Raw genomic sequence first — 22351 nt, 5'->3', positions numbered from 1 at the left:
AGTATGGCTGGATCTAGGAGCTCAAAGGATGCCATCCATGCTTTGTTTCTCTTTCTTTTTCTTTTTCTTCCTTTATTTTGGTGCAGTGGCGGGGAGGGGGTTTGAACCCAGGATCTCTCAAGCACACACTCTACCACTGAGCTACCCACACCCAGCCCTTGTTTCTATTTTTTAAAGCCACTCCCTCTCTGTGTTATCCTTATTCTAAAGTAGCTCATCCCTGGCGGTGGCAGTGTGGCCACAGCAGCTCCAGTAAGTCCACTGGGAAAGAGCATCCACGGCAGAGGCCTTGGTGTGACACTTATTTGCAAGGAAGGTAGCTTTACTGTTGTCTCCCTCCCTCTCCCTCTCTCCCTCTCTCTCTCTCTCTCTCCCTCTCTCCCTCTCTCCCTCTCTCTCTCTCTGTCTCCCCCTCTCCCCCCCTCTCCCCCTCTCCCCCTCTCTCCCTCTCTCCCTCTCTCCCTCTTTCCCTCTTTCCCTCTCTCCTCCTCTCTCCCTCTCTCCCCCTCTTTCTCTAGCACTGTACTGGAGATTGAATCCAGGGTCACTCTACCTGAGCTAGGTCCCTAATCCTTTTTAAATTTAAATTTTTTTTGGCACTGGGGATTGAAACCAAGGGTGCTATGCCACTGAGCTACATCCCCAGCCCTGTTTATTTTTTGAGAAGGTCTCACTAAGTTGCTTAGGGCCTCGATAAGTTGCTGAGGCTGGCCTTGAACTTGTGATCCTCCTGCCTCAGCCTCCTGAGTTGCTGGGATTAGTTATGCACCACTGTTCTTGACTGCTATTGTTTCTTGTTGGCTCCTAACCAACTGCTGTAGTCAGGGAATTCATTGCTCTTGTTGGCCAGGCCACCTTGTGCCCCCACCCTTGAAGCGAGGGCATGTGTCCACAGCTGGAGTTCTCCCAGACCCTGCCCACCTGTTCTCCCCTCCCTGCCTTACCTTCAAGCGCCACAGCTCTGCCACAGCTCCACGTAATCCCAGACTCCCCTATTCATCCGTGAACCCCAGGATCCCCCAGCTGGCTCGTTGTCTTTCTCTCAGGGGGCTCCTGCCTGATGTGTGTACCTGAGCAACCACTGAGTCTCCTCCCTCTCCTCCTGCCACTCCAGCAGGTCTCCCCATTCTGGATGAGTTTGCTGCCTGGACATTTCCAGTGCATCTGGCTGTAGCCCTCATTCCCCTCATAGAGGCCATGTGGCCGTGACCACAGTTGATGGACCAGCCCTGGTCTTCTGAAGTGCCTGCAGTGCCTGTGGTGGCTAGGTCATACCAGTCCCCTGTGTGCCCTGCCCCGCCCTTGCCCAGGCCAGGGCAAGCTCCAGGCTCCGCCCCCCCCCCCCCCACACACACATACACACACACATACCAGGGAAAGCTGCTATGGAGCTTGATACTGGGTGGCTTGCAGGCCGGGCCGGATCACCTGTCCTGTAGCTGGCCCTCTGTTGCTAATGACTTCTGTGGTCCCAGCTTTGCCTGTGGCCCAGCCAGGATACTTACTGAGCCCCGGGGTTTCCTCTTCCTCTGCCTACTGTCTTTTAAAAGAGCTTTTAAAGAAAAAATTAGAAACAGTGTGCAGGCTTGGTGGCTCCCTTTTCCCAGGTTTCCCCGATGTGGATGTGCCACAGCCCCCCCCCCCCCCAAAGCTTCTCTTGCACCGACCACACTGATATATCTGCAGCTGCCTTGACCACTGGCTGCTGGCCAGGCAAGGAAACCCCTGCCCAGGCCTCTGGGTCCCTCTGCAGCCTGCACTTCCCCTGAGGCCAGTGGCACTCATGCCAAGGCCTTCCTTGCTCAGGCTGTGTGGCGGTGTCTAACCAGCCAGCTGGTCCCTACGGTGCCTCTGCCCGAGACCTGAGAATGTTCTCTCCTTCATTTCCCTTTGGTTTCTGTGCCAAAAAAAAAAAAAAAAAGTTAAAGAACATACAACACAGCCGGGTGTGGTGGTGCTCACCTGTAATCCCAGCCATTTGGGAGATTGAGGCAAGAGGATCATGAGTTTAAAGCCAGCCTCAGCAAAAGCGAGGCCTTAAGCAACTCAGTGAGACCCTGTCTCTAAATAAAACACAAAATAAGGCTGGGGATGTGGCTCAGTGGTCGGGTGCTCCTGAGTTCAACCCTGGTACCAAAAAAGAAAGAAAGAAAAAAGAACATACAACATTCCAACTTGTCACACTGTGGGTTTCTTTCTGAATTTTACTCATGGCAAAGCAGTCCCGGGTGACTGTGAGGACCAGGGCTGGGGGCCAGGCTTCCCAGGTTCACACTCTGGTCCCACCCCTTGCTCCCTGGAGCACGAGATTAAAAGCTCTCTTGCTTCAGGTACCCCTTCTGTTAAGTGGGAGTAGAATGGGACCACCTCTCCTTCAGGGGATTCAGTAAATTAACTTGCATGAAGCAGTTGGCTCAGTGCTTGGCTTACGTCGGAGGCCCAGTCAGTTTTAGTCACTGATTTTCAGAACGTCACATAGCTGTAATTGTGTGTGTGTGTGTGTGTGTGTGTGTGTGTGGTACTGGGGATGGGACCCAGGGGCGTGCTGCCGCTGAGCTACATCCCTGGCCCTTTTGTAGGTTTTTGTTTTGTGAGGAGGATCTCGCTAATTGCTGAGGCTGGCCTTGCACTCCGATCCTTCTGATCTTGATCCTTCTGCCTTGGCCTCCTGAGTTACTGGGCTGGTGTGCGTCCAGAGCTTTTAATTTGGGGAAGTTTTGTGTTGTCCTTTTTTTAATAACTTACTTTGCCAGTCTCATTTTTCCTTTGAAGTTGATTGAACTTCTGCTTGAGCTGTGGAGTGGCCTGGTCACTCAGGGGGTTACCTGTTCCTTTCAGAGTCCTTTGAAGGGACCACTAGTTCCAGTGCTGAGTCAGCACATGTGTTTTCTGGTGCTTTTGAACAGAGTGCCACATGCTGGGAGCTTAACACTGCAGAGGCCGTTCTCTTGGTTCTGGCAGCTAACAGTCTTCAACCAAGGCCTGGGTAGGTCCTGCGCACTCCGGAGGCTCTGGTCCTTCCTTGCCTCCCTCCTCGCCTCTGGGGGCTGCTGGCAGTGCTTGGCATGCCCTGGTTTACAGAGGCAGCACTTCAGTCTCTGCCCCTGTTGTCACCTGGTGTTTTCTCCCTATCTTCGTCTCTGTCTTCACTTAGCCTTTCTAATAAGGACATCAGTTGCCGGAGTCAGGGCCCATCCTGGTCCAGCGTAACTTCATCTTGATCACACTTGTATCTGCAAAGATTCTGTTTCCAGAGATGGTCACATTGTGAAGTTGTGGGTAAACATGAATTCTGGGGGGGGCGCTCTTCAACCCAGCACAGCAAATGAGCAGAGCTGCCCAGTCCTGGTGGCAATGTCTCTGGAGATGGGAAGACCTTCCCAGGAGGACCTTGATTTAGGAAGTTCAGAATCTCAGACTTCTCCAAAGCCAGCATGAGCCTCCCTGCCCCCCCATCCCCCACCCCATGGAGAAGCAGTCTTCCCAACCCTGATTCAGATGGACTTGCTGCCCAGCTACAAGACAAACCCAGCGGAACTGAGTCCCAGCCCTGCGGGGCGCACACTTAGTTTCAGCAAGAATTTCACTTTTCAGCAGTTTCTAGATTCACATTCTGATGTCGCCTAGTACATGGGGCCCTTGGAGTATGTAACCTGATGAGACCACGACACAAAGCGTACCCGTTCTTTTTGTTGGAAAGGGGGGCTAGATTGTCAGGCACACATGGCAGAACATGCTTTGGTCTTTTAAATTGGATTTTCCTAATTTAACGAATATGGCTTGCAGATTTCTTACATTTTCTAGGCTTCCAGACAAAAATGGATGGGGTTGTGGCTCGGTGGTAGAGCACTTGCCTAGCATGTGTGAGGCATTGGGTTCAATCCTTAGCATCACATAAAAATAAAGAAATTTATGAAAAACAAAATAGATCCTTCCCAGCCTGGGTACTTGTTGGGATCTTAGCGTGGCTATGGCTTATCTTTGTGTCCCTAGGACCTGACACAAATGAGCCTGCTCCTAAACAGTATGTTGTAGAAGAAAGAACCTTCTGATGAGTGTGGGAAGCCAGGGGCATCATCTCCCTGGCCAGAGACGGTTTCCTCTCCATTTCCAAGTGTGTCACTGGATACTGGGGCTAGGAGAAGAGAATAGTGGCCTGATTTTAAAAGAAACTGACTCTGCAGAGCGTGTTGAAGGCTGAAATTCGAGCTGAGCTGGCCGGGCAGTCAGGGTTAGACAGGAAACTTTAATTACCCCGGACTGATCCAGAGGCCCCTTTCAGAGGGAGGTAATGAGGACAGTCACTTAAAGGCAGGACCCACACGTAGCACCTTGGAGTGCAGCTCTGGTGTTTCTGCAGCACGCAGCAAGCTTGTCTATTCCCCAAAGAGAGGGTGGGGAGAAGAGCGTTCTGCCTGGGAAGGTTGTCTTTTTATTAAAAATCTGAGATGGTGATGTCATGGACACCCTGCCAAGGCCACGGTCCCACAGCACTGGAGGCCAGAGGGTGGGTTCTTCATTCCTCACCCCTGCCCCGTTTCTTCTTATCCCCTTTGGTCTTGTCTAGGAGGGAGGAAGGAAGAAAGGGGCATAGACCCCTGGGGCATTTTTCGGTTCCAGGAATTGAACCCTGGGCCTCGCACATGCTAAGCACGGGCTCTACTCCTGGGCTACGCCCCACGCCTCCAAAAGCGGTGGGCGTTGGAAAAACTGGGGATTTGCCCTCTAGGGAGCTTTTCCTGGGAGGCGGAGGGAGGCGCCTGCATGTTGAGACCCTGATCTTCTGAGGGAATTGGCTTTAAAGATGGGAAGGTGGGGGCTGGGGGGCAGAGCACGTGCCGAGGATCGTGCAGTCTGGGCCCCGAACATCCCAGCACCGAAGGGAAAAAAAAGAAAAGTAGAAGGTGGATGGAAATAAATGGAAGGTAAATGCTTTTCTTCTCCTTGGAGATAGGCAAGGACTTTGACTCTTCCTGATGGTAGCCTCCGTCGCCAGTGATTCACCTTAGATTTGAACTTCTCTCTCTGTACATTTGATTATTTTGAATTGAGGGAGTCAAGGTTAGACAGGAAACTTTAATTACCCTGGACTGATCCAGAGGTCCTTTTGGATCCAGAGCTGGTCTGAATTTCTGAGGGTGCAACCCTAGGCTGGTCCTCTGTTTAGGGACGTGGTCCCTGGCAGGAGGACCCCGCCTTGGTTTAAGCACTGGGTGCTTTCATCTTCCTGCACCTGTGAATAATGAGCTGCAGGCAGAGGCGCCCTGGGCTGCTGGCCTTCTCCTCCGTAGGAGTTTCCCTTGCCCCCCACCTTACTCCCCACCTTGCTCTCAGTCAAGGCTCCTCAGTATCACATTTTATGATAATTTAAGTGACAAGACTTTAAAATGGAGTGATTGAAAGCAGTTAGTTAAGTTTCTGTTTTGTTTTGTTTGGGTTTTCTTTTTGCAGTGCTGGGGACCAAATAGAGCCCCATGCAGGCTAGACAAGTGCTCTGCCATTGAGCTGCACCCTAGCCCAGTGGGCTGGAGCTAGCATGACTGGAGACCCTGTGAAGATGCTGGATGTGGGCTGGCCAAGGGTTGTGGTCATTCTGAACAGAGCGAGGAAGAGTGGCTACCAGCACTGAGAGTGGATTCAGGCCCTGAGAAGAGGTGGAAGCAAAGACCTTGGGGATGAACCTTCTGAGACAAGATGGGGGCTGAGACCTGACCCATGGTGGCAGCTGGTTTGGCCTTAGGTAGCAGCAGGTGGCAGTGAGGACTCAGGGAAAGGAAGCTATAGCTGTAGGGAAAAGCGAGCTCTCCTAGGCCTAGGCTGTGAGCCTTTTTTGTTTGTTCATTTGTTTGTTACCTGGGATTGAGCCCAGGGGCACTTGACCCCTGAGCCACATCCCCAGCCCTTTTCCTTATTTATTTATTTATTTGTGACAGGGCCTTGCTCAGTTGTGGAGGCCAACCTTGAACTTGCCATCCTCCCTCAGCCTCCTGGGTTGCTGGGATTACAGCTGTGTGCCACCACACTAGGCCCCTTTCTCTTGAGTGTCATTGGAGGGGACTGGCCTGGCTCCTGGCATGAGGTTTGTAGTTCGAGGAGTTGAAGGCACATGGGAGGCTGGGGGTGGGGCTCAGAGGCCTTCAAGTTTCCTTGTAGGCCATGAGTGAGCCAACCTGTTCTGCCAAGGGCCAGATAGGAGATCTTCTTGGGTTCATGGGTCCTGGGAGTCCTGTGGTCACTCTTGACTCTGCCATTGCAATGTGAGAGCAGCCGCTTGGACAGTGTGAAATGACTCGGTGTGGTGGGTTACGGCCATGCAGCCTGTGGGCTGTAGTTGGCTGGCCCCGTCTAGGCAGTAATTCCAGAACCTTCTGAATGCTGAGTCTCATGGATCTGCAGGAGGCTTCACTCTTCCCCTGCCTCACCTCTTGGCCCTTATCCCCACCCGTGGCTGGGATTTCACTCACTGGGACAGGCCTTAGGTCCCAAAGGGAAACAGCCCCTCAGTTTGGTGTGCAATATGGCGAAGTTGTAATCCTGGGACCCCAGAGCTGCCTCTGGGAGATTAGCACCAGAGCAGGAATGAGAATTGTGACTGCCTCTCCTGTCCATCAAGGAAGCCGGGCAGGTGATGCCCCCGGCTGGGCTCCTGGTGTGGCTTTTGCATCCTCCGTGGGTCACCTTCCCAGAGAAATAGCCCAGGGTGTGCTTGAGTTTAAAAACTCGAGAGGAAAAGGAAAAATGAAAGCTAATTTGGAGGCATGTGGAACTTGGCCTTGGGCACTTGCCTCCTTGACCCCGTGATAAGAGCTGCAGTTCCCGAGCTCAACTCTTCAAACCCTCAGACATCTTGTGTGGCACTCTCCACACACACATCTGCTGAGACGTGGCCCCTCGACCCAGGAAAAGGTCCACTGGTTTGGAGGGTAATAGGAGATAAGAATCTTGCAGATTAAATAAAAGTTAATTATTTTTCATCATTAAAGAATAATGAGTATAATGTTCCCTGTTTAAAATTTCCTATAAAGTAATACAGGTATTTAGAACTTAAGAGAGTGGAAGCTGATACCAACTGGCTTGGTCCATGTTCTTATGTTGTGGTGTTTTATTTGTTTGCAGTGCTGGGGATTGAACCCAGGTCCTTGCACATGCGAGGCAAGTACTTTACCACTGAGCCACATCTCTGGCCCCTTTTATTTTTTCTTTTGAGACAGGATCTTACTAAGTTGTTGGAGCTGGTCTTCAACTTGTTATCCTCCTGCCTCAGCCTCCCAGGTTGCTGGGTCTGGTGCATGTTCTTAAAGAATGTTGAGACTGTGATGTTCTGCTAGGTATTAACTGGGAGACCTTGGGCTCGAAGGATGGAAAACCCTGCCCTAAACTCACTCATCAATGAACAAATGTATCATCCCACCAGGTACAAGAGCACATGCCTGGAATCCCAGTTATTCCAGAGGCTGAGGCAGGAGGATCACAAGTTTGAGGCCCACCGGCATGAGCAACTGAGTGAGACCCTGTCTCAAAAATTTAAAATTATCAAAAAGGATTGTGGATATAGCTCAGTGGTAGAGTGCCCCTGGATTCCATTCCCATACTGGAAAAAAAAAAGTAATATATTGTCCCATGTAACAGGGAGTCCAGAGGACAAGGGTGGCCTTGGGTGCAATGGGTTGCTGCTGTCATCAAGGACTCCTCTGCATTCCACAGGCCTCTGTGTTGGTGTCATTCCTGGGCTACTGGCAAAACAGTGAGGTTCCCCGTCTCGTACCGTCACCATAAGGAAGCCTGAGGAGGTGACTCCAGAGGCGGAGGAGACCTCTACTTGGATCTCCCAGGCTCTTGACAGGTTGCAGGAAGAATTTAGGGATGTGTCAGGCGTTAGCAGAGAGAGGAGGAGCTTTTCCAGAAGGGACAGCGTGAGGGCGAGCCCTGGAGAGAGGGGCAGTCAGGTGGGGGCTGGGTTGTCATTAGGCACAGAATTAGGTAGAAAATGTGTGATCCTAGTGGGCTGCATTTCCTCGGGAGTGGGAAACACTGAGCAAGACGGCGCCTGCCCACTAGGGGTTTGGTCGGGCGTGGATGCGAGCTTGTCTCAAAGTCTCTGGCAGTCAGGTGGTCCATCCGGCCAGGGTCAGCTGCACAAGGTTAATGGTCTCTTTCCTTGGGTGCCTTTGTCAGGCTCACGTGTTGTGCCTGATGGAAAGTTCCGTATTCCCAAGGGGACATTTTTCCTTTAGAGACTCAGTTTTATCTCAATATTCCGAGTTTCTGTCTCAATACCTAGCAGAGGCAAAATCTATAAAACAGAAAAGACTTAGGGTTCTTTTAAACATCGGGGCGGGGAATCTTCCACAGATGTGTCCCCAAACCAGCCTCTGTCGTGCTGTTGGCTAGCACCCAGTCGCAGTCCAGTGACTGCCCCGGGAAGGTGACATCACTGTTTTTGCATGAGCTGGGGTTAGGCCTCCTTCCCTGTGGCCTACACTGGGGGTTCTGTTAATGAGAAATATGGGGGGGCCCTGACAGAGTCCCTCTTGGGCCTTTGTACTGTGCCTGCCTCTCATGTCTGGCTGAGTTTGTGTACCCGAGGGGCTTTTTGATGGCAGGTGGGGATTCCAGAGATGGGAGGAGCAGCCCATCACTGGGGGCTCCTGCAGGCCTTTCCTCTGGGACGCTCCTGTCATGGTAATGGACATCCGTCCCCTGTGCTGTTCTTTTGCCTGGGGCTGGGTGGGACCCCTGTCAGTTGTTCCTTAGGCCATCCTTCATTACACCCCCGACTTTAGCCTTGTGCTGCCTTCCACTCTGAATTGTGGGCGTTGTGGGCCACCCACCCTGCCTCTCTGGAGAGCCCAGCTGGTTCTCCATGTCTGCTCCTGCCTCCTGCCTGTGAAGAGTGTGTGCTGACACCCCCGCTTTCTTTCTAGCACCCTCTAAACCTCCTGTGTTCCCTTCGTTATCATGGGCACCATGCCCTGACTTTCCTCCCGCTTAGAAGGTGCTCCAAGTGGAGAGGTGGGGAGTGCCTGCGGCCAGCCTGCCATTTGGGGCTGGGAGTCACCTTGTTCCTTTATTGGTGGTCTGGAATTCTATTGTTAAGGGCCTTCTCTCAGCATGGAGGTCTTTGTAAAAGCCCAGGGTGCACGTGTGTGTGTGTGTGTGTGTGCGCGCGTGCGTGTCTGATTTGTCTTTTGCTTTTGAGACTGAGGGTGGGACCCAGGGCCTCCCGGGTGCTAGGCAGGTGCGCTCCCCTGAGCCAGGCCGGGGCCTTGTGTTACTCTCCTAACCTGGCGCCCTTTGTTGCTGACTTAAGGTTGGACTTGGAGATGAGACTTGGTTGCCGGTGACAGCAGCGGCTGCCTCAAGGCCCATTCCTGGTTGTAGACCAGGGAGAGGCTGGGGCCGGCATGGCTGGGTGGAGTCTCAGGGGCTCCCTCCAGTGTGCTGGAGTCTGACTCCAAAGTAGTGACCCTCACCGCTGGCCTCCCCACCCTCGGCGGCCTCGCCTTGCAGACACTCGCGCAGCCCACTGTCAGCTTGGAGCAGGCTGCAGGAAGGAGGAGGATTCTGTTCAGGATCTATAGGCTGCCTGTGCCCACGGCTGGCTCTTCTGCCCTTTCCTGGTGGTGAAGCAACAGGAACCCTCTACCGCAGGGCTGCAGCTTGTCCCCAAGCTGGAGTTAGACGTCCCCACCCCCAGCACTGCTACTGAACTGTGTTTTGGGCAGCTCTTACCACATATCTTTCTGCTGACAGTCCCGGCTCTTGGCCCCGTGGGGATTTGTGAGCTCTGTCAGGGCCTTGGATCAGCCATGCTGGCCTTGGATCCCGCCCAGCGTGGCCTTGGCAGTGACAGTCTCTGCCCCTCCCTGCATGCCTCATGCCCCCTCCCGCAGAACAGCTGAGGATGTTGAGCTCTGGGCTCTCTGGCACAGCCCAGCAGCTGCTGGTGCACTTACTGTGTGCTGGCTCCACTCCTGCCATGTGCACACAGTAACCCATCTTTTCCTCACAACCCTCTGAGGTGGGTGCTGTTGGTACCCCCACTCTGAGGCGCAGACAAGCTAGGGGACTTGCCCAGTGCCATGCATCTTTCAAGTGGTGGAGCTGGGATTCGGATCCAGGCTACCTGCACTCTAGTCCTCTGCATCACGAGCCTCCCTCACATTCCCATCCCCAGCTAGAGGGGAGCTGGTGCCGCCTCTGCAGGTGGCCTGCAAGCCCCACTAGACCACCCACCTCATACTTGGACTTCTCCTGTCCATCCTAAATGTTGTAGCCAGAAGGGCCTTGTTACAACCCAGGCCCCGTTACTGTGTTTCCCTCTTCAGCAGCCCTGTGAGTTGGAGGTAACATACAACATTCAGTGGCTCCCTATTGCCCATGAAACGGTATCAGGTTCCTCATGCTGCCCCTTGGGCAGCTGGCTGTTGAATTCTTCTTTCTCACTAGTTCTCCCAGCCTGTCTCCACTATCAACTGGGCTAATTCCTCAGAGCTTCTCCAGCTGATTATATTTCAATCTGTCAGTTATTATTGATTCTTGTGGAGCTCCCCACATCTTCCAGAGTTTTCCCTGGGAAAGCAGAAACAAACTAAACTTTCTGCAGATCCGCCCCACCACAGGGCCCCACCCCACCCAGCGCCCACTCAGCGCCCTGCACAGCTGGGCGCCTTGACCTCTGTAGAGGTCTCTGTGCTCTACTGGCTGCAGCTGCCGGGGCCCTAATCACCACCAGGGACGTGAGCGAGCCCACACCTCCACTTGGGCACACGCCTGTTAAGTGAGATGTGGAAAAAGGAAAGTGACCACCTTCTCAGGTTGCCCCCAAGATCAAGTGACCACTCACTCAGGTGTACAGTCAGGGCTTTAATTAGGTCACTAGTTCTGGCCCCACGTGAGGGCTGCTGGGTTCAAGTTGGTGCCAGCCTGGAGGAAGCAGGGTCCTGCTGGCAGGAAAGGGTGGGTGCAGTGGGGGCCTCTGAGGGCGGGTGGGGCAGCAGTGAGCTTTTCCCTTCCTACCTGGAGCAGCGGGGCCCCAACATGGAATTGGGCTGGCAGGGCAGGGCCTCCACCTCTGGGGATGCTCTCTCTGCTGCTCTGCCACCTCTGCCCAGTGCCCACCCCAGCTTCTCTGACTTCCTGGGCTTGGAAGTCAAAGGGGGGCCTGGGCTGGGGCCTGGCACGAAGGAGTGCCTGTGGAAACCCTGTGTTATGGCAGTCCCAGGACTAGTTCCCAGGAGCCTCCAGCTGCGTTTCCCCAGCTGAACCCCCAGGGGAAGTATGCGGAGCTCAGGGTGGGCTTCCCTCTGCTGTACGGCAGCTAGCCCTGGTGGAGAACCCTCTGTGCCTGTCCCACCCCACCTTTAGGGATGGCTCTGCAGGCACCCTGTCAGGAGCTTATTTGCCTTCGATGTTGGCAACAATTGGACAAAGGAGGAATCAAATGCCAGAGAGCTCCAGTACCTCACCCAGAGCCACCACACTGGCATGTGAGGGTGCTGGGACTTTGGACAGGGAACGTGACCCCAGGAGCGCACACCTGCCTGCTGCTTCACCTTCCTGGAAGGAACGGGGACTTCTCAGCCACCTGGTACCTTTGCACTGCCGGATCAGGCTGTCTGAGGCCAGCCCCTCCCTGGCCATCACTGGGGGGTTCTGGCGTCTGTGTGAAGCACTTTGGGCTATTGATCGGCATGCTTCTTTGGGGCGGTCATGGGCCGCTTTGCTTTGTTTCCATCCTGGGTGGCTGGTGTCAGTGGGCAGTCTGTTTGCAGTCGAACCCTCTGTACCCAGGGCTGCCAGTGACCAGTTGGAGCACAAGGCTGGGGAGGCGGGTGTGGTCAATGACCATCCTGTGTGGTCACCCACCACCCTGAATCCATGTGACAGCCCTGGTAGGAGGGCACTCCCAGGCATGCTTTTGGGACAGGTGGATGTGGAAGAAGGGTAGTGCTGCCCCCGCTGCCTTGCAGGGTGCTGAGCTCACGGGGGTCCTTGGAGTAGAGGGCTCTGTCCTGCTCTCTCTGTTCTTTATGGACTTCCAGACACAGCATACGGAACCACAGGGTGTGGTGGCTGATTGGAGGGTGGTGTCCCAAACTCCACGGGTCCCCTGCAGCCTGCCAAAATGTTGGCCTTTTACCAGAAAAGGAGAGGAATTTACCAGAAGGGAGTCCTGAAGCCCTGGCTTCACAGCAGCAGATACAGCCAAGTTCAGCCCTGTGCCCATGCCATCCTCGTGCCACCCCACACCCTCCCCGCCCCCTCCAGCCCTGTGCGTTCTCCCTCCCATTCGGGCCCTGCTGTGGTCCACTCGCCCCCACTCCCAAAAGACCCAGCCTGTCTCTGAGCCGGGAGGTCTTTCAGAGGCCGTCGCCTGGAGCTGCCTCCCTGATTGAGGCTCCCTGGAGGTGCCTGAGGAAGACAGCTCTCTTCCCGGGTGCCTTGTGGACATTCCAGCACCCCAACAGGATTGGACCCGCGACAGAGGCCCCCTTCCCCGGCCCTGCTGTCTCCCCCTGTTGGTTCCCGCTGGCCCCGGGCCCCCTGCTGTCCGCACTCTCGCCCAGTGTTCTGTGTCCGCCTGCCTCTGGGGCTGGCTGATCTTTTCTTCGGCTCTTGGAGGCCCAGGTAGCCAGATGCAGAGGGAGCCAGAGAAGGAAGCAAGTGATTGGAGCACAGGAGAGTCCGGAGCTCCTGAGCCGGGAGTGGCAGTGAGCCAGTGCCTGGAAATCAGAAGTGTGGGGTCCAAGCTGTGGCGCCTCACCCCTCAGAGCCCTGCCTTCTTCCCGCAGCGCCCACTGCTCCTGCCGCATCCCATGGGAAGGAGGGAGAGCAGGTGAGTGACAGCCAGGGGGACCGGCAAGAAGGATGGAAGCCAGAAACAGAACTGGGCAGAGGGACTTTGGGGAATCCCTGAGGCTGCTAGATAGGCACAGTTAGGGACACCCACAGGGTGATCCCGGATGGTCCCCAAAGGGACCACCTGCTGGTAGCTGTAGTCTGCGGTGCCTCCCTCTGGGCCTGGAGCCACTGGGGAGCTGTGGAGGCTGGGTCCTCTCATTCAGCAGACCTGGAGGCTCCCGGAGACTCTGAAGTTCTAACAGTTCCACGCGCCCTTGTCCCAGCAGCACTTGGAGTGGCCTCGCCTGGCTGTTTGAAAAGTCACACCAGTTCCTAACAAGGCCCTTCTATGTAGAGAGAAGCAGGGGTCCTGGTGGTTGCTGGGGTAAGCCACCCCCCCAGCTCTAGGCATTTTCTGGGGCACTGCCACCCTCCTGGGAACCCCCCACCTCAGGGGTCCCTCGGGGAGTTTCTGATGGCTGAGCCTCGGGCGCACAAAGGCTGCTGGCTTCTCTCTTTCTTCATTAATGGCAGGATTATTCTGGTGAGGTGAAAACCAAGAAGACCCAGGGGCTCTGCACAGTGGAAGCCAAAAGAACAAGTGATTCATGGACTCAGGAGGGGTCTGAAACTGGGTGGACACTGGACACCAGCCCTTGTCCCCTTGTCACTGTCTCCTCTGTAGCTGGCCGTGTGGGGCTGGGGCTAGGAAACTCCTGGTTCACTCAGGCAAGGCTGGGGGCTTCTTCAGGTGATGGGCATGCTCAGTGATGGGCCCACAGGTGAGGGTCTCAGCCCACTTCACCACCATACCTTCAGAGATGGCCCCTGTCCTTAAAGAGGCAGGAGGCCTGGGCAGTGGGCTCATCCCTGGAAAGGGCTGCGCTGGACCAGGGACCACAGCAAGCGGCCAGTTACTGAAGATGGTGGGGGCACTTTGGGACCATGTTCTTGCTGGAAGGCATGTGCTTTCTCCTGGCGCCTACACACAGGGGCTAGTTCATAAAACCAGCCCCTTACTCACCGCGACAGGCGCCAGCCAAGGTGAGCTCCCTCAGACTCCTTTACAGCCCAATAAGGCACTTAGGGCTGGGATCACTGTTCCCGGAAGGGTCAGGTCTCTCTCAAGGGTCCGTCAGGGAAAGGTTTCCACCGGTCTCTGTCTGTGTCACCATCCTGAGTGCCAGTGGGACCAGAGTCCCTCACAGGGACTGAAACAATGGTAAATGTGGAAAGAAGTCACAGTGCGGAAGGACACCCCAAGCAACGGCGACACGGGGTCTTGGGGTTATGAATGGGTTTCCTTTACTGGTCTGGGTTGCCTTTAATAAGAAAGATCTGGGGGTTGGGTGTGGCTCAGCGATGGAGCACTTGCTTAGCGTGTGCAAGGCCCTGGATTCAATCCTCAGCACCAAAAGAACCCACAAAATTACAGGGAAGAAAAAAGAGCTGAGAAGTTGGTAGAGGAGGATTAGGAGCTCACGGGGACTCCAGTGAACCTGAAAGTGTTTGAAAGATGCCAGCTGTGTGTTTGGGGTGATGGTCGGGGCCGTGGTACCTTGAGGATTTGAAATAAAAGAAGGGGGAATGTAGGTTTAGGCCCAGCTTTAGGGAGAAAGCAAGCCCCAGTCAGATGGAGCTTGGTCTGGGGCTAGGGTCCCCCTCCCCAGCTGACCACTTCCAGGTTACTCTGGGGCCAGGTCCCACACCCCGGGTCTGGAGAGTTCATCTGTGCTCTGGGGGTAGGGGGTGCCCTGGCCCCCACTCAGGCAAGGTATTCTAGGTTCTGTCCCCTTTCTAGAGGGTTGGATTTCCAATTGCAGGGAAGGTGATAGCATTTTCATGGGGAAGGGAGCAACAGATGTTTCTTGTGTGAAGGAAACAAATTCACTTGCATTGGCCTGTTTAAGAATAAAACAGATGCTATTTATTTGAAATGCCTGGCTGGGGAGACTGTTTCTCCAAATGTTTGTAAGGTGGCAACATTAGTGCACTTGGTGCAAGGTTGCAGTCAGTCTGTCTAAGGGTTTGCATGCCGCACTGGTTTGCAGAGGGTGGCCTTGGTGCAGATTAAAGATGAGCATCTCCCTCCCCTGCAAAGTGTGCTTGGTCCCAGGGCCCTGACTTGCAGGCCCTGCTAGGGTTCTCACCTCCAGCCACCTACGATGCACCAATGGTGGCCTCCTAAAACCTTCAGGGAGGCCTGCATCTTGTTTCTTTTCCTCCATCATCACCATCCTGCTGGGGGGTGGAAGGGGGGGGGGGCTCCGCCCTGCTGGGCAAGCACTCTACCACTGAACCACACTCTCTTTGCCTTTATGTTTTAATAACTTTGTTTCTGTCTTTGTTAACTGGAGAGGCAGCCTTGGCATTGCAAGGACCAACCTGAATATCAAGGCCCCTACCCTAAAGCCTGATGTGGTACCTTCAGCCCTGCAGCCCAGCCCGGGGCAGAGCTGAGAGCTTGGAAATCAGGCTGGGGAGGAGATCCTCCCTGTTTACCTGCCTGGCCTCGTGACCTTGGGCTGATGGTGATGGGCTCAGGTTTCTTCAGCAGCCCAGCAGTACCATACCCCTTAGAAGAAGGTTTAAGAATAAAACAGATGCTATTTATTTGAAATGCCTGGATGGGGAAACTGTTTCTCCAAATGTTTGTAAGGTGGCAACTTTAGTGCACTCTTGATCACAAGTGAGTTGCTTTGCATGTGTAGGTAATGTGTGGCACCATGTTTCACGGTCAAAGTGAGAAGCCATGAATATCACAAACACTGCACGATCATTTCTGCCAAAGTCTTCAGATATTAACCACAGGAGGCATGATGCTCACAGTGATGACAGTGATCTGTTCATGGGACATTGAGTAGACATCCCCTAGTCTCTTGAAAGTTGAGGGGTACCACGCTTGCCTTCCCTGCTCCCATAGAAGCTTAAAACCCCAGGCCAGTGCAGTTCCCTTAGAGGTGGGCTTTGCTACTTATTACAGTTGTCACTGTCCACTAAGTGGGACTACTGGTTACCACTTCCCAGCACTGCTGCATTTAGTGAGGTAATTTAGCCCAGTGCCTGACCTTCAGTGAGCTCTCAATAAACAAGAAGGGCAGGTGGCTTGTATTAAAACTTTTCACAGGACTGTCCTAAAGATCAAAAGGACCAGCCTGTGAGACAAAGGTGGTCAGCTGTGAAGAGAGCAGTTGTACTTGCTGAACGCTTTGAGCCCCACTGTGTCCTGGGCTCTGCAGAGTCGGGGGGTGTTTCGAGGGAGGAGATAAAACAGTGAGAAGATGAAAGGGACGTGTTGAGTTTTTTTCCTGCCTGTCTTGCAAATCTAGGCCCTGAAGGAAGTGACTGTAGACCAGCCCTTGGAGAGGGTCACTTTGAAGAGACGGGTGCCCTTCTGAATTCAAGTCCCGGCTCCACAGGGAAAGGGATGCCACTGATGTGGTCACTTTATAGTCCTGCCAGGACTTCAATAGATGGCACTAGGCCGATGCTTCTAATAGGAACAAAAGAAGGCAGGCTTGACTGAGCACCTGGGAGTGGAGGGGCAGCTGGCTCACGATTCCTTTCTTTCCTGCTCTCGGCCTTGGAGATGTCCCCTCCATGTCTCCACAGGCTCCATCCCTGCGCCAACCTCTTGCCCCCAGCAGAACCCAGCCCAGGCCTGCGTGGGCCTCAGCCTTGGCTCTTCTCCTGTCTGGGATTTGCCCACTGGGGTGGTGGGCTTCTGCTTCCAGGCTCATAATCTCCAAAGGGGTTGGACCCAGGCTTCTCACCAGATAGGAATTGGACTTTCTCGAAGCCGTTGCCCAGAGCTGGCTGAGGGTCCTTTCTGGCTTGTGTGCTCTTTGGAGAGTTTGGGGTTGGAGCATCCAGAGGAAAGTTTTTCCAGAACCCCAAAGGAGAGTGGGAGAACGGCTTTGCTGACGCCTCTCTGTGGCTGGAGGAGCCCCAGCCTGGCTTGGCCCCACTGACCGCCTCTGTGTCTGCGGCAGGCAGTGCCATCTCTAGGTCAGTGAGCTGGGAGCCACTCGGTGCTCTCCCATCTGACTGAGGACAAACCCCTGCCTTGTTCCCTGACCTTTACTTCCCGTCCCCACCCTCCCAGCACGCCCCTTTCCTGCCACCTAAGCCTTTCAGCGGCTCCCTCACAGATTCCCCTCTTCTCCTTTCTTCTCTGCTGTCCAGTGTCTGCTACACTGCTTCCTGCCCGTGCCTGGACAGACTCACGTCTTAACGGTGCCGCCCGCAAGGCTCCGGTCTCCTCTGAGAGCTTTGTTGGAACGCATGCTTTGAGCTGAGCACAGGGCAGAAGACTTCCACTCAGATCCCTGCGTTCAGGGAACTTAGTGGTCATTTAACTGGCCACCCCTTCTTCTATTTTTTGTGATGCTGGAGATGGAACCCAGGGTCTCGTGCACCCTGGGCAAGCACTGTGCCACCTGGAGCTGCCCCTCTGCAGTGGAAAATCACTACAGGTGGAGGATCTGTGGTCAGATGAGCCTGTGCTGTTTCCCTCTGGTGAATTTTGAACACATGACCACATGGAAGGCTCTGGAAAGTTCCACACCATGGAAACCTGTTTTCTTTGAGTAGGACTCCTTTTAATGGACACTGTCCATCTCAGCCTATTTGTGAGAGCTCTCTTGACTTTCAGGGTCCAGATCTGGTCAGCTGTTGTAAAGAAAAGATCCTCTTTGCATCTCGTGGAAATGGGTCTCATTTCCGCGATCAGAGCTCCTTTCTGGCTGCCTCTGGGCCCCTGGGCAACGTCCAGAGATAGCTCTTTTTCTTCCTGGAGCTGAAGACCCCTGGTCCCTTCTCCCTCTGTCCTTGCACGGGGTCTTAGGCCTTCCCACCCTCTTGGGAGCCTCCACTGACCAGCCCCAGCTTCCCTGGAGTGTGGGGTCTGCATGGGGTGGAGCAGGGCGTCAAGGGGTGGGTGGGAGTAGGTGAATTTAATGTTCAGGTGGACTTGGCCACTTCCACAGGAATCATCTTTCTAGTGCATCTGGAATATTCTATTATATCTATCATTCTTTGTTTCTTTGTTTGTTTGGGACTTTTCCTTCTTACCATAATGAGTATGTGGCCTCCAGGACTCACTGTGGTATCCCGGCCTCCAGGGTGTGGTCACACATGCCACTGAGCTCTTTCCTCAAGCTCTGTGCTTCTGAAGTTGGCTTGGGGTCTTAGTTTCAGGACCTTGATTTTTTTTTTTTTTTAAATAAGCTCCTTCATTTATTGCTACATGATTTTTTAAATTTATTTTTTAGTTATTGGTGGACACAATGTCTTTATTTTTACATTTATGTGGTGCTAAGGATGGAACCCAGTGCCTTACGCATGCTAGGCGGGCGCTCTACATCTGAGCCACAATCCTAGTCCCCTTGATCTTTTTTAAATGAAAAAAAATTTTTAATTGTGTAAGGTGAGTGTGTGTGTATGTGTGTGTGTGTGTGTGTGTGTGTGTGTGTGTGTGTAAAGTAAAATGTACTTCTTTAAAAATTTTTTTTTCTGGTGCATGGAACCTCAAGGCCTTGGGCATGCTGGACAAATGCTTAAGCCCTGAGCTACAGGACAGCCCCAGCCCCCAAACTGACCATTTTTAAATATGCAGTTTAGTGACATTAAGTACATTCACCATCGTCCGGTCCCTGAACTTTTTCTTTTTCTTTCTCTTTTCCCCTCCTTCCCTCCTTCCTTCCTTTCTTTTTATGGTACTAGGGAGTGAACCTAGGGGCACATCCCCAGCCCTTTTTATTTTTGTTTGGGGACGGGGTTTTGCCACCTTTCTGGGTGGCTCAATCACAGAGGGTCCTCTGGACCTATGGGGAATCTGCCCTGTGGGTCTCCCGCCCAGGGCCTGACAGAGGGCCTTGCTCACCTGAGCAGCAACTCCAGTTGACCATGGTTTTCTGTTGGGCCCGTTTGACCACCAGCTTTCAAAGGTACATGAGCCACATGGCCCAGCAGTTGTACTGAGATGTCTACCCAAAGAAACCAAGAGGGAGTTCCACACAAACACGTGTGTACCAGTGTTCAAAGCAGCGTTATTTGTAGAGCCAAAAAGTGGAAGTGGCCCAAGTGTCGTCACCTGATGAACGGATGGACCAAGTGTGGCTTGTGTCTGCAAGTGGAACGTTTTTTGGCAACAGAAAGGAATAAAGTCAATGGATGCACACTGGATAAATGAGTGAACCTTGAAAACGTTAGTGAAGGGAAAGAAGCCAGACAGGAAAACTATATATTGTGTGAGTCCATTTATGAGAAATTTCTAGGTGTCAAATCCACAGAGACAGAAATGCTAGTAGTTGCTAAAGGACCAGGGTGAGAGAAGCAGGGGGGATGACTGCTAATGGCTATGGATTGTTTTTTAGGGTGATGAAAATATTCTGGAATTAGATGGTAATGATGGTGGCATAGAGTTGTGAATATACTAAGAGCCACTGAATGGGCTGGGTGCAGTGGCCACGCCAATTATCCTAGAAAATTGGGAGGCTGAGGAAGGAGGATCCCAAGTTAGAGGCTAGTCTCAGCAAGAATGCAGTTCAGTTACAGAGCATGGCCAGGTTCAATTTCCAGAAATACAAAAAAAGTACCACTGAACTGTTCAATTTATAGGAGTAGATAGTATAATATGTGAATTATGTCTCAATCAAGCTGGGGTTTTGTTTGTTTGTTTTAAAGTACTCACATCCATCTTTGTGTGTGTGTGTGTGTGTGTGTGCTGGGAATTAAACCGAGGGGCAGCTTACCACTGAGCTACATCCTCAGCCATTTTTATTTTTTATTTTGAGATAGGGTCTGGCAAAGCTGCTGAGGCTGGCCTGGAACTTGAGATCCTCCTGCCTCAGCCTCCCCAGTTGCTGGGAATAGTCCATTCTTTGATACTACTACTAGATCCTGGGCTGATCCATTTGTGATGTGTGGATTCTACCTACTTCCTGGCAGCCTGGAGGAAGCTTGCACATTTCCAGATGTGGAACACCTGTCTTCAGGGCTGCTCAGAGGTCACCAGCATTCACTCAGGGATCTCCTCTGTGACCTTTAGCACCTTATCAAATAACTCTTCCAACAAGGAGGCTGCACCCGGGGGTGGGGAGGACTTGCATAAAACATGCCCAGCAGAGGAGGTGGTGAGTGCTGAGGCCAGACAAGGACAGACAGTGGGTGCTGTTGACAGCAGAGGCAGAAGTGGGAGGCCCTGGGCTCTGGGGAGCAAGAAGGCCACAGAGCAGAGCAGGGCAGGCTAGAGGGTGGGAGGAGAGGCATGAACCAGCCACAGTGGCCGGCATGGAGCACCGTGGGGACTCCTGCGCCCCACCCCCACCCCAGCTGGCCTGGCTGTGTGGGCCCTAGAAATACCACAGCCCTCAGTGGCCAATTTCCGGAGGCCACGGCTGCATTTCTTGGTGGGCGTCGGTGGTGGTTCTCGACAGCGGCAGGTTTGTGTTCCTGGGGGTGGGTGTATGAAGAGGTGGATAGTGAGGAAGGCTAGTTTGCTTATGATTAGTTTAGTTTGAAAATTATGGTGAGGGGCTGGGGATGTGGCTCAAGCGGTAGCGCGCTCGCCTGGTGTGCGTGCGGCCCGGGTTCAATCCTCAGCACCACATACAAACAAGGATGTTATGTCTGCCGATAACTAAAAAATAAATATTAAAAATTCTTTCTCTCTCTCTCTCCCTCTTTCACTCTCTCTTTAAAAAAAAAAAAAAGAAAGAAAATTTTGGTGAGATGTGTGGAACGGATTTTCCATTTTAACCATTTGAGTGCACAGCTCAGGAGTGTTAAGTGCGTTCCCGCTGTGAGGCCAGCGTCACTGCCCACTGTCCACTGTCCACTCTTCCTCAGCCCATGCTGAACCTCTGCCCATCATCACACAGGAGCCCCTATCTCCCCCAGCTCGGCCCCCATTGGGTCCCTCTGTAGTGGACCCCACCGTGCGTGTCCCCTTGTGCTGGCTGACTTCATCTAGTATTCCCTCCCTGAGGGTCCTCCCTATGGTGGCATGTGCCAGGGTTTCCTTTCCCTGGGTCATTCCCACCGTTTGGCTGTGGAGACCTGATTGGCTCTTTAAAGCAGGGCATTCAGACCTGAGCAGCAAGAGGCCTCTTGGTATCAAAAATATGAAGGCCCTCAAGGGAGGGGAGCCAGGGGGTCTGCAGGAAGCCCCCTGAGGTCAGGTGTGTGGAGAAGGGACAGGGCTGGACTGGGCAGAGGCGGGGGAGGCTGAGCTGAGCTGTCTGGAGATGCCTCCCCCCCCCTCACCTCATGAGGCTGGTCCCTGGAGGGGGCTGGGACAGCCAGCGGAGGTTCTGTGAAAGGACAGTCAATCACACAGATGTGATCATTTAGACCTGGCGAGTGACCCCCGAGGGCAAAGCCAGAAACCTAGGCCAGGACCAGGCCCAATTCACAGCCACGCAGAGTGGGAAACGGCTTCCGGAGACACGGGACAGGCAGCCCAAGGGAATGGGGGCTGTGGGAACTGGGTGTGCAGGGATGTGGGGATGGTGCCCAGGAGGAGGTTCCGTCCTGTGAGCGTAGAGGGTGCCGTGGGCACCGGTGTGCTGCTCCCCCAGCGTGAGGCTCCCCCAGCGTGAGGCTCCCCCAGCGTGAGGCGCCCATGGTGCTGATGGTCTGAACCCGGGAAAGTCAAGTCAACAAGGCACATGTTCATCCTGGGGAAACGCGTGGCCTGGAGGAGATAAGAGACTGACACTAATGTGTACCACCGAGTCCGCTCTTAAGTCCTAAGGTGTCTTGCTCAGAGAGGTCCCTTCTGAGGAAGTGACCTGGACACTGAGTGGGAGATACTTGAGTCGTTTTTCAGTGAGTGAGGGCTGGGGATGAGGACACCTGCCGCAGCAACACGCACAAGAAGAAACAAACTCATAAATGAGAGACTAACAAGTGTCCCTTCTTCCTGACCGTGCCTTGCTGCGACCCTGCAGGTATGATGCTGGGCGCGACGGCTTCATCGACCTGATGGAACTGAAGCTGATGATGGAGAAGCTGGGGGCCCCCCAGACCCACCTGGGCCTGAAGAGCATGATCAAGGAGGTGGACGAGGACTTCGACGGCAAGCTCAGTTTCCGGGAGGTATCTGCATCCTGTTGTTCCTGGGCCCTGGGGCGGGACCCCCAGTTTACAGCCCTCTGGGGTACCAACGGGTCTGCCTCTTGAGAGTGCTGTTTGGAAATTTAACCTGCAAAGCTGCTTTTAAAACTATGCTCAAGGGGCGGGGGGGTGTTGCTCAGTGGTAGAACCTGGGCTTAAAATGTCTGAGCCCTGGGTTCCCTCCCCAGCACCCACCTCCTCCGCTTTAGGGAGGTATTGAGCCGACGTGCTGGTCTGGGAAAATGCTCAGGAAACAGACTGAAAATCACCTGACTTGTGTAAAGTGGTAAGAAATCTAGAAGGATGTTTCACCAAAATATCCGTAGTGGATATTTATAGGCACAAAGTTTTGGTGTGTTTTTATTAAATGAGGAATAGAGTGACCATT

At 53.6% G+C, this 22351-nt stretch overlaps 1 protein-coding gene across 2 annotated transcripts in view; it reads left to right on the top strand.

The window, feature by feature from the left end:
- The window catches only part of Efhd1 (EF-hand domain family member D1), a 51727-nt gene that overhangs the window by 14530 nt on the left and 14846 nt on the right, over positions 1 to 22351 (top strand). For both annotated transcript variants that reach the window (XM_076866056.1, XM_076866055.1), the window contains exon 2: positions 21798 to 21945. In XM_076866056.1, coding sequence (XP_076722171.1) covers positions 21832 to 21945 — 114 coding nt within the window. In that variant the 5' untranslated portion in view covers positions 21798 to 21831. The remainder of the gene's footprint in view (positions 1 to 21797; positions 21946 to 22351) is intronic.

The sequence above is a fragment of the Callospermophilus lateralis genome, chromosome 9 (assembly GCF_048772815.1).
Source record: "Callospermophilus lateralis isolate mCalLat2 chromosome 9, mCalLat2.hap1, whole genome shotgun sequence".
Taxonomy (NCBI): domain Eukaryota; kingdom Metazoa; phylum Chordata; class Mammalia; order Rodentia; family Sciuridae; genus Callospermophilus; species Callospermophilus lateralis.
The sequence above is the reverse complement of the archived record's forward strand: the minus strand, read 5'-3'. Positions and strand labels throughout refer to the sequence as shown.